General features: G+C 45.9%; 1 protein-coding gene across 5 annotated transcripts in view; it reads left to right on the forward strand.

Moving 5' to 3' along the window:
- NAV3 (neuron navigator 3) overlaps window positions 1-12,325 on the forward strand; it is a 1,326,128-nt gene that overhangs the window by 597,323 nt on the left and 716,480 nt on the right. For all 5 annotated transcript variants that reach the window (XM_069629276.1, XM_069629277.1, XM_069629279.1 and 2 more), the window contains one exon: window positions 9,632-9,771. In XM_069629276.1, coding sequence (XP_069485377.1) covers window positions 9,632-9,771 — 140 coding nt within the window. The remainder of the gene's footprint in view (window positions 1-9,631; window positions 9,772-12,325) is intronic.

Consider the following 12,325-nt stretch of genomic DNA (forward strand, 5'->3'; position numbering starts at 1 on the left):
CCTATTGAAGAGGAAGATACAGAAGCACCTAAGGCAGTGGACTTGGAGGATCATTATGGAGGCATATTGGACTATATGGAGGAAAATGAACCTTCTCAAAGGCTGAATGTACAGCTGCCTAGGATGTTGAGCTCAAAACAGGATGGGGCTATTACCCTTAAAAATCCCTGTGATCTGGAAGCTGAGCCTTGGACCTCCGTGCACAGCTTATTAATAAGAGAACTATTTGACGCGGATGAGGAGCGCCCTTTGAACATGTCCATCTCATTAGCGCTATTATACTCTGTTCCTACGTTAACAGTGATTACTTCAGCAGACATTGAATTGGTGGAGCAATTGTATAGTAGCCCCAGGAAATGTTTGATGTTTCATCTCACATCCACACATATTGCATCCTTTATTATGAATTATGCTCTGACATTTCTTAAAATGGACATCGATATCATTTGGTGTGAGGTCATGGCAATGCATGCAGCTGGTAGAGAACAGTTTAAGGTGACCATTGACCAGAGAGGCTTCCGGTTTTATTGCAAAGCTCTGAAAAAAATTGATGATAATCGACAAAGGTTTGGTCATGACTGGGATTGGCTGCCCGGAGAAGCTGACAATCTGCTCCTTGAACACAAATGCTTTTAAGAAGTTAATCAATAATGGTGAAGGTGGACGTCACCTACACGCTAATGTGGTGTTCGAGGTGCAGGAGAGTTGGCTTCTCACTGAAGTACTGGTTGCTGGGTACAAAATATTCGACTGAAAAGCTATGAAGGGCCTTAAAGCGAGACCCACGGGGGGTCTATTTATGGGTGTCCCGAGTTACCTCGAGGCTAGAGAGGTTGATGTGACTATGATATCCCCATTTATATTATCGGTGGAAGTAAGATTAAAGAGTGATCTTACCATGGTTATTTTTAATATCTGTGATCCCCGGGTGGCACGCAGACAAAGGGTATTTTGAAGACCATGGAAAATTTTATTGAAGAATATAGTTCTAACCAAAAGAAAGCCTTCATTGTGATTGCTCTCGGGATTCGGCCCAACAGAATCTTGGATCCCGGCTGATAGCTATGATGCCAAGTTGAATACAGCGAGACCTTTGGATGGAATGGCTCACTAAACATGGTCTATGTATGTTAAATGGACGCACACCTGGCGACATACCGGTTCCTATACCTGGGTTATGGGGGGGAAGAAATCCACTCTGGACTATTATTACATGGCAGATTTTCCATATGGCTGACTCAATTGAGGTGTGCTTAGCGATCATGCACTTGTCATGCTGCTGTTATCGCATGAGAGCAAATGCCCTAACATGGCTAAGATTGGCCAAGCAAAGGTCAACTCTAGGGGCAACAGATTGGGCTTGATTGGTGCTAATATTGCATCTATTAGTGGCTACATTAATGACTTAGGGCAACTTTAGCTAGCCTTGACTATATACTGTCGAGTGAATTCTCGACTTTTATTTATGGGTTAACATCCAAGTTTGGGTGGCACTACAATATGACCAAGTTAGAACATCCTAAAGGTTGTGCGCCGTATGAGGTGTAGATTGCATTCAACAAAATGAGCTTGAGACAAGAGATCCATAATATAAGGTCCACCTTTTGGTTGCTTATGGAATTGAAACTGGTGCCAATTAAAGCGAAGAAGGATCAGTATGGGAATTGGCTACAGTGAGTAACCTAGTGTTACTCTCCCAAGTACACGCCGAGAATCCTCTATTCAGGTGGCCAGTGGAGGGCTGTCATTTTCAGATCCCAATCCTGGGGGTAGACGAGCGAGGGAGGATAACCTGGGTAGGGGAGTCCGGGGTTGCACGAAAGAGAATACCCTAGGAGAGATATTGTATTCCAACAGGATGATAGGTGAAGAGATCCCAGAATCCTTTGTGGGTTATGCAGGTCCCATTGTTCCTAACCCAAGAGAGAGACAAACAGATTACCCAAGACCCAACTCATCTTTATCCTTCCCTAGTTTGGATCATGGGAAGTGTTATACAGACCCATGCTCGCATGTCCGTGTGTGCAATATAAGGAGTCATTTTATACAAAGAGAATCACCTTTTGTATAAAAACCAGGGTCAGGGGTCCCCCCCAATCCTTTACCAATCATCTTGCAATAATAGAGCCTGTAAGTATCAATTCCCATCTTGCCTCGTCTCCCCCTCCCGATTTTCCACAAGTACTGGGACGAGGAAGAGGCAATAAAGAGGAATGAAGAACCCCGCTATAGTTAACATGGGAAGTATGGCAAAGGCCCACTATTACCAACTACCATTGAAATGCCACACAAATAGAGTCAGGCACTCTACACTAATCATTCACACCTGACTCCACTTGACTCCACTAGGAACTATAAAAGGTGTGGTTCTGCACAGGTGAACAAGCAAGCTAGGAGACATACCTGACCAGAGAAGCCAAGAATCTGGAAGCTTCAGAAAAAAGGATCTGGAGGAGAATGGCGTGCCACAATGCTGGCCCAGTCTTTGTAAGTGGCTGCAGCGTGGCCAGGGAGCCGTATCTCCAGAGAGCTGGAGCGAGGCAGCCCATATCCTGCTGGCAGTGTCCATGCAATTGCTTGTTCCCCTGGCCATGTGCCAGGCTCAAGGGTATCTGAGGGGCAGGAGGTGAGACCCTGACCTTGACCCAAAGCTTCCAGGAGAGACTGTCCACCGGTGCTATGCTACCCGGTGAGTTTTGCATGAGAGAGATACAAATTTGTGAGCGTGCGGGTGACTGGAGTGCGAAAAGCAGAAAAGCAAGATTTGTAAAGTGGCACAGAGCGGAAAACGAGAAGGACAGTTTAAAGAAACAGAAAGTAAGAAAGAAGTAATAAGGAAAGAGAAAAGAAGGAGAAAGCAGACTAGTGGCACAGAATGAAAAAAGGCACATTAGCAGCACATAAGTAAAAGCCAAATCCAGAGTAAAAGAAAAAGGTGCGAGCGACCTGGAAAAAAGGAAACAAGTGCAGCTGTGCACAGAAGTGTGCAAGAGGCATGATAGAAAAGGACAGTGCAATTGTGCATGGCAGGAAGTGGGGAGTGTGCAAGAGGCACAACAGAGAGAAAAACAAAGACAGTGCAAGTGTGCACGACAAAGTGAAAGGAACAAGATGAAAGTGGTGCAGGAAGCACCTGAAGGTAAAAAGTACCAAGGAAAGTAAATGTAAGAAATGAAGAGAGGGGCGATGGATCAGAGTGGTCGCACTTAGGAAGAGCAAAGAGCCTGGCATTTTTGAAAGCCTCTGATTCTACCCCATGAAAGGATTGTATGAGAGAAACTGTATATACGGACATGGTACATCCTGACAAGCTGAACTTGGGTTTCAAACTAGAAGGGTCTACGCTTAGAGAAGGGAACCCTGAGAGGCCTATCAAAGTTGAATACTTATTTTGGAAACAAAGAGGCAAAAGTTTGGTGAAGGGTACCCTAGGAAGCCTAAAAGCAGTTGTGATATATTGTGTTATGTTTGAAACTGAAAAAGGCCTAAACTTGGGGAAGGGAACCCTGAGAGGCCTACCGAAGAAAGCAAAGTGCATCCTGATAAAACTGACTTTGGGCCTCATTACGAGTATGGAGGCAGCCATGCCCTTAATAAGGGCATGGCTGCCTCCATACCGGGGTTCCAGTACCGGGTTCCTTCAATGAGGAATTACCGGGTCATTCCAACCTTGGTGGACCCGGTAATTCCTCATTGAAAAAACCCATCCCCATTCCAATTTGAGCCCCTATAGGGCTCAATGGTAATGGGGAGGGAGCTAATAACGGGCCTGTTAATAACAGGCCCGTTATTATTTCCCTGGTCCCCTCACGGGACCCGCTGAGGACGTCTGGTCTGACCAGACGTTCTGAGTGGGTCCCACAAGGGGACCTCGTAATAGGGTGTCCCGTAATGAACGGTGCTGGTCCCGTCCCGGCACCCTTCATTACGGGAGCACCTGGGTCATAATAAGGCCCTTTGTGTTGAAAGCTGGAACAGGCCAGAGTTTGGGGAAGGGAACCCTGAGAGGCCCAACCACGTTGGACAATTATTGTTTTTGTGGTGTTAAAAGGATTGAAGCTTGGGGAACGAACCCTGAGAAGCTTCAAACGAAACTGTTATATTTGTTTTGTAGTATTTGGAACTTGAACAAGTTGAAGCTTGGGGAAGGGAACCCCAAGGAAACAAAAGGCACTGAAGGTATTTGAACCTACTGCAAGGTGGAGAAGGTCTTACGAACAGCCCTTTGATTAAACTCATTTTTGTGACATTGACCAAACTACACCTGGTGGAAGACCACCTGAAACCAATTTTGGATTGCCATTTTCTGTTGAACCACTGTTTTCCTTTTTAAAGTCTTCCTATCACATTTTTGTAAAGAGTGAGGGCAAGCATAGGTTTAGACACAGCAGACTTTTATTTTGCACTATTAGACAGCGACAGCCATTAGAAACATCAGTTGAGGGAACCATCCCTTTAGATCGAGGGTCAGTAAGGCTTTACACCAACCCAGAAAGGTTTTAAAACAAACACCTTTGAGTCTGTGTCTCTCTTGATACCATGCCTGTCTCACACTACATAGACATAAACAAAATGAAAGCACCGCTCAGTGGCATGTAATGCTTCGGACGTTAGCTTCTGGGATTTTAAGACATTCTGGAATCCGGTTAATGTATATTGCAATTTTAATTGGTTATTTATAACACGCTAATACCTAGAGATGTCTAAGTGCAGACCCGGGGATGGAACCTGTGTTGCTCCGTGTCATCTTGCTTCCAAGGTGAGCGTGTTGCCCCTGAGCTATCCTCCCGCCCAAATCAGCTAAACCGCCCATTGATCCGTTAAACATGGCAGTTAATTAATAGACGTGGTGTAGACACATCAGCACCACTTAACGCAGGGGTACTGGGCACCAGGTTAACATCAATTATTCAGATTCACTTTTAGATTAGAGTTGGTGCACGGTAGATGCCATTACAGGTTGTATTAAAAACTTTAAAAAACTGCAGGGCATCAGATCCTGACCGGTTGTCAATATAGCTCTAAACAACAACCATCACACGTGGGCTAACATTCTCCATACATTTTTTTAAATAAAATAGTAAACACAAACCGACCACCTTCGACCTGGAGGGGATTGTACATTGTACTTTTCTTTAAAAAGAATGACCAAGCAGACCCTGCCAACTGCAGACTTCTGGCACTTCTAGATGTCCCCTGCCAACATCCTACTGAGGGAACTGGCCATTTGGGTTGAGGAGAACCGGCTAATAGATTCTTTTCATGTTGGTTTTGGAAAGTACATGGACTCCCAAGAATATTCTCCTCCACAGGCTTCTCCCTCGGGAAGCCACCACTGAGACTGTCCTTCTTTATGCTGCATTCATAGATTATTCTGCAGTTTTTGACTCAGTCAATAGATCACACTTGTGGACTAAACTTGATCAGTGGGGGTGCCCAAGGGGCTACTCAAAATGATAAATCAACTTTATACTGATATTATGGTTAAGATCAAGCTGAATAATCAGGGACTGAATACCAGGAAAATGTGTACTAACAGGGGGCTGAAGCTGTATTCGGGCACCACTTTTATTCAACCTGTACATCGCGGGTTTACCAGATAGACTTAGGGAAACAAATAACTTCCTCCCCTACAATTATGGATACGCATGTAGGGGGAGGTGTCAGCAAATGATATCCCAGCAGTTCAAGTGAGGGCCACCAAGGAGCAATCGATTCAAGCCAGGAGATGACAGACTCAGCAAGGCATGAGGTGTCGTTGAGTTGGTTTGACGGGTGCAAGCATGTTGGGTCGAAGACTTTCAGTGCAGCAGCCATGTGGTTCCAGGCATCAAACAGATGTCGAGCCATGTCAGGCAGAAGTAAGTTGTGTTTCCAAAACAGTGCTTGAAGGAATGTGAATCGTGAGGAGCACCGGCTTCAGTTAGACCATCCAGGTGACGGCAAAGATGATGGTGACTGGATGCACAGATTGGTGCAAGCAGTTTGATGCAGCACTCCAAGATCTCTGTTCAAAGGTATCCCCAACGGTCTGCTTGACTGTCGATGTAGATTGGCAATGAAGATGCTAGTGGTTCAACATCGATTCAAAGGCAGCGGCTGAAATAAGGGATCTGGTTCAAGCTGAGGTAATGACTCGTTCAGCTGGTGTGGTGCAGCGGCAAACCTTTTTGAACATGTGGTAAAGCGGTTTGAGATGTCAGAGTGCAAAAAGCGGCTCCGGAGGGACCTGTGGGGTTGAAGGCATCAAGCATGCTCAAATCATGGTTCAAAGTAGTTTGAATGGTGAAACACAGGGTTCCTCCTAGCTGTCTGTGTTCCCTGGTTGCTGAGAGCCCCAATCCAGGAGAAGAAGGAAAATGTCTTATACACAGGGTAGGCTGGCCTACAACTGCTGGTGCCCCTCAATACATAGATTGCCTGGGTACCATTGGGGCTGGCATAGAGGCAGGTCTTGTACCAGCACCAGTTAACCCTTAATGGTCCCTGGGGATGGTTAGGGAACAGAGCTCACTTCTGCCTTGGATACTCAGTCTTCAACTCTGAGATAGAAAGATAGAGGCAGAGAGAAATAAGATGGCAGAACCTTCCGCCAGCTGTAAAGAACTCCCTCTTTCTACCCTAACTCCACCACTTCCCCTCTCAATAGAATTAAATGCTTTTAAATATGCAGCACCCCGGTGTGGCTGTCTATCTGGGGAGGGTGTTATCTTCCCCCAAAAAGGAACAATGAGAGCAATCTTCAAGGCTGCAGTCCTGCCAGCAGTGGCAAGGACAGCGTTGTCTGCAAAGAATGTACATAATCCTTTCAGAGATGAAGTGGACTCACAGGTCTGACACATGTGTGATATCAAATTGCTGTGGCTGTAAAAATAATGAGAAATACCATACACCATACCATAACTCAGCTATGGCTTAAATATAAAGATTCATCTGCCACCAGAACAGTAGACTCGTAATTATAGGGTTTTGATACAGGGATGAATGTCTTAAAAACAGCTCATGCGCTCCAGAGACTTGGTGGTCACTGCAGCTGTCAAATGGGTCCTTGTGGCCTCTGAACCTATTCTGTGCCATTGATAGAGCAGTCACTGCATATCAGGATTCTGTTGTAGCAAGGCACATGTATAAACTTTGCTTTTGGCATGGAGCATATGAAGGGGTAGTCTGATTGACAAATTAAACTTCCAGGGTTGGAATTACCAGTATCCTTTTAGTATATTCATAAAAGAACAAAAAAGCTAGGGCTTCTATGCCCTTTCCAAATGGCAATCCATCACGTGATTTTGGCAGGACAAGGCATTTGGCAGGTGCTTGTCAAGCATTGTTTGGGGTGGGGGCCAGTAACCCAGCTTAATTTGCCGAGAGGTCTATCTTGCTGTCTCCCTCATGCCCCAAACTCACCTCACACAGTCCAAAACGAAATCCTCCATCCACTGCCACCGACAGACACAACTCACAAGGTTTGATACAAGGCCTTCAGTATCAGAGTGATGCTGCAACCCTGCATGGAATTCTTCACAATGAAACAAGGGACAGAAAAGATGAAAGGTGGAGTATGGATTCCTCAAAATGTGCAACACCTTGTCATAGAAGAGGGCATGAGGAGATGTGATAGGTGCAAGATGGTGAAAAGCAGTCTGTTGGCAGTGACAGCCGGGGTTTCGGTGCTGGGGTATATGCAATCTCAAGTGTGTAGTCTCTCTGGCCCTTTTCTAGCTAAGAGTCTAAAGGGGATTTCCTTACTTGTGGCAAGCTAAAAGACAGGCAACACTCTACCAAAACGAAGCACAGCCCATGGAGGGAATGGCTTTTGTATGAAAATGCATGCACCCATTCAGAAATGCAGAGATATGATGTGAGTTATTCAGATGCCTATACATAATAGGTAATGTCTATGAAACAGGTTCTTTAAAACAGCGAACAATACTAGAGCCTGTGGTCCTGCAGTAGGATGGGTCTAACAGTGACAAATGTTATCTTGGTAAGTACATGGTTACTAGTGAGTAGATGCTTCAAGGTCTCATCAAAGGCGTTGAAGATAGAAAAAAGGAAACTGTCTTATAAAATCCTGTTATAGGCACAATGGTCATTGCTACTGATTACATGCTTACCAACATTATTCATTCCATTCGGGAGACAATAATCCATTCCTGGTTTTAACTTTGCATTCTGGCACTTGCATTGTCCTGGGTTTCCCAATTATAAACCCTGGAATACACGTCCCAGATGGAAAGTTCAAACCAGCTCTGGACAAGTACTCCCAAACTGAATGGTTAATGTTGGCATGTATGTTAGGTGTAGTAGTCTAGTTTACTGCCATTCGATCAGTTCTTACCTACCCTAGTGTGCATTAGCAAAAGTGAAGCTGGATACTACTTAGAGCCAGAATGTCAAGAATATGCTACGAGTAGGGCAACAGGGTGGGCTTGTCAGTGCCTCCCTGATGTCAGTTTCGGATACTTGGATCCTGACATTACGCTGTATGTGGTTGCAGACTTTCTTTGCTGTTACTTTCGTGTTTATCTGAAGTTTTTTCTTGCTCTTCCTTGCATTGTTTAGACATAGGAAGTCATTACGAATTTGGCGGTAACCGGCTGACGCTACCGGCGGGTTGTCACCGAACTCATAACACCGTTCCGCCGCCTGATATCCCAGTTCCACCGAGACATTACAAGTCCCACCGGCCTGGGATGTCAGGCTGTGGAAAGTGTAAGTGCCCATTCCTGTGGAGTCCCATAGGACTCCATGGGACACAGAAGCACTGGCACTGTTGTTAACGGTGCCGGTGCTCCAGTGAGGACCATGTCTGCAGTGGCCGGTGCTAAACAGTGCCCTCAAACACCATCTTCTTGCTAAGTCATGGGGTTATTATGCTGTACAATTCCTCATTCTCCAACTCTGAAAGATACAAATTAAGAGTGAAAGACAGCTCCTTTAGCATTGGCCTGGCCCACGTTACATCAACATTGCAATTTTCAATACCATAGATCAAATTTGAACAATGTCAACAAATTGCCCAAATTCATTTGTGCATTGCATTTTTGAAGTTTTGCAGCGTTAAGTCTGGTGTAAAATTGGGATGCTTCAGTGTAATAGTTATGTATTAGGAGGTATGACTCAGAGTGTTTTCCAATGGGATTGCACCATTATATAACGCATCTGTGAATCAGGCCCATAATGCCTTACCATCATTACTTTTCTCTGAGCACGTTTTTCTGTGCATTCTCAATCCTGGGGGCCCTGGGAGAGGGACTGGTCGCCAAGGAAGCCCACCTGATCTTCATCTGACCTTTCAGTGTCTGTTTTTACAAACGTAGGTTCATTTGCATTCCCAGCAGTAAGTGTGAAACGTTTGATGTGACAGTGCAAGGCGGCGTTATTGACTCTCTTTGGAGTTAATGGGGGATGACAGTTGTCTCTAGTTAGTCGGCCCATGCAAATTGATTTGATTTTTTTTTTTGTCCTCAGAGAGCCACCGTCCGAACTGTGTATATTCTTGTGACTGTAGGGTTATTAGACAATACGTTTTACTACCCAGTGTTGGCCCTGGACCACAACCAGTTTCTTTAGCTGTTTGCAGATGCTTGTGTGCTGCTTGGCAAACTAATGCTTGCTTGTCCCGTTCCAGGCTTCCGGGGCCCTCGAGGGTGCCAGCTGCAGGCAGCAGTGCCAAGGTCCAGGGAGCATCGAATTTGAATCGAAGAAGTCAAAGCTTCAACAGCATCGACAAGAACAAGCCTCCGCATTATGCAAACGGAAACGAAAAAGGTACGTCCCACTCGCTGCGTCCATGTCAATGAAATGCTCGGCGCCAAGAAGCTCTGTACGGAAGTGGCGCTTAGTAATTAAAGTGAAGCTCCCGAACAGAGCATTTGCACTCTCGTGCCATACGCCTGCCATTAATGTACGCCCCCTCACGCCCACACCAACGTTGGACGGACGGCTTATAAAAAAAAAAATACACTCAAAATACAAAAAAGGAAACAAAAACAATCAACACCAGGCACCCTGATCCACTTCTTTCTGATGCAGTGACGCACATAATGGCATTTTATTCATGTCCTTACGTCTCTGATTTTGAAGGAGGGGGTTTGGGGGCTGGGGGACTAATGAACACAGCAAGTGTGTATCCCCTAATTTGCATCTCTGCTTCCGTGGGTGGCGCAGAGATGCCGTGAATGTTTGTAACGGAAACTGGCCGGGTTCATACATCGCTGAAAGTTTGGCCAAGACGCCCAGACCCTCTGAGGAGTTCAGAGGACAGAGAAAATACATGCATTGCGCAGGTCAAGTCCTTCGTGTGAGGGGAGCCAGGCAGGCTGCCGCCAGTGTACACGGTGGCAAATGGGGCAGCTAAGGCGTGCAGTGTTAAAATCAGCTGTGACCTGTTTGCAAACCCTCTTCTCTAGTGGCGTACGCATGGGACGGAGGTGCCTTCCAGAGGTAAGCTGTGTCCTCACCAGTGCTTTAAGTGGGGTAAGAAATTGAGGGGGGGCCCTCATTTGGGGGCGTGGCATCCGCTGTGGGCGTGGCCTAAAAGTGCACAAAACATAGTAGGGTGCGCAAACAAATATATAAATGTAGTAGAGCATTTATATATTTGTATGCGTACTAGTATGGTTTGTGTATTTTTCAAGCCTTCTTTTATAAACATTGCAATGTTACATATTTCTATGTTTATAAAAGGTGGCTTGAAAGTGTACAAACCATAGTAAGTTGCGCACACTTGTGTGCTTACCTTACTACGGTTTGTGTACTTTTCAAGCCACCTTTTATAAACATAGACATTTGTAACATATTTCTGTGTTCATAAAAGATGACTTGAAACGTACAAGCCATCTTTTATAAAGCGTTGAGGACGGACAAAACCCAAGGTGGTTTTGTCCGTCGACAAAGCTTTATAAAAGATGCCTTGAATTGTGTACGTTTCAAGCCGTCTGTTATCAACGTAGAAATATTTCTACGTTTATAAAAGATGGCTTGAAACGTACACATTTCAAGGCATCTTTTATAAAGATTTGCCAAAGGAGACAGGCACCTCGGGCTCAGTGATCGCTGCTCTGAGCAGAGATCACAGAGCCCAAGGCGTCTTTCACCCTCTGGGAACCCGCGGGCTCCGTGATTTAATCTACATATTAAATCATGGAGCCTGCGGGTTCACAGAGGGTCAGTGACCTGGCGATGGCCAACAAAGGAACTGTAACTTCCCTGATGACCCCTCAGATGGGGGGTCATCACGGAAGTTACAGTGACTGACAGAAGTGCCAGCCAGCCTCAGCGACGCTGTGGCTGGCTGGCACTTCTGTCCACTTGCCTAACGTTACACTGGCGGGCGCATCTCCCGTCGCGGCTGCGGCCGTGGCGGGATAATGCGTCCTGCCATGGCGTGGTGGGACCGGGGGCCCCGGCAGGGCCCCGGCTCAGCCCCACTTTTTGGAGACTGGCGGGGCCCGGCCCCGGCAGGCCCCGGCCCACTTAAAGCACTGGTCCTCACTAACAATGTCCTGGAGGGGAGTGGGGATCTGAGAATGCTGTGGATTGATGTTCTGTTATCTTGTTATGGTGCCTTGCCTCTGTATTGTACCGTCTGCCAGGGCAGTTTCTAGTCCATTTGGTGCCCAGGGCGAAACCGTAGGAATGCACCACCCCACCCCATGTGCCACTCCCTCCGCACCCCGCGCGCCACTCCCACCGCACCCCGCGCGCCACTCCCAAACTACACCATTAAGGAACTCCTACCCAAAGTCAATAAATCACTGCTAAACAAATGACACCCAGGTACCCCAGTCCATAAGAAAGTGTGTTAGACTAACAATTGACCTCTGTCAATGTAGTGCACCTTAGTTCAGTCGTTTTTAACATCGCAGAACTGCATGCTACTCGCACGTGTTTGCAGCTGCAAAATTGTGTGAACAATGCTGCAATTGCATGCTCCATTAATGAGGGCCATACAGAGTTGGAGTATGCTGGCCTGATGTGTGGATGGGCCAGTGTTTTCTGTGCTGATATGTATGTACTACACTTAGACTACAAGTGTACATCCAGGCAGAATAAACATGCTTAATGATATGATATGATAGTTTATTTATATAACGCCTATACACAATGTGTTTCAAAGCACTTCAAGTACCACGCTGGTCTCCAGCGTGGTACTTGGAGGAAGAACCTGTTTTATGTTATTTCTGAGTGCGTTGAAATATGGATATCAAAAGTCTCCACAAAAGCCGAAACCGTTTATTTAGCCAACGCTGTTAGCATTGTGTTAGTCTAGGATACTGTACTCCAGAATGGATGATGTTAAAAATGTTGTGAATTCTGTGGA

Source organism: Ambystoma mexicanum, chromosome 12 (assembly GCF_040938575.1).
Source record: "Ambystoma mexicanum isolate Mex_15411 chromosome 12, UKY_AmexF1_1, whole genome shotgun sequence".
NCBI lineage: Eukaryota > Metazoa > Chordata > Amphibia > Caudata > Ambystomatidae > Ambystoma > Ambystoma mexicanum.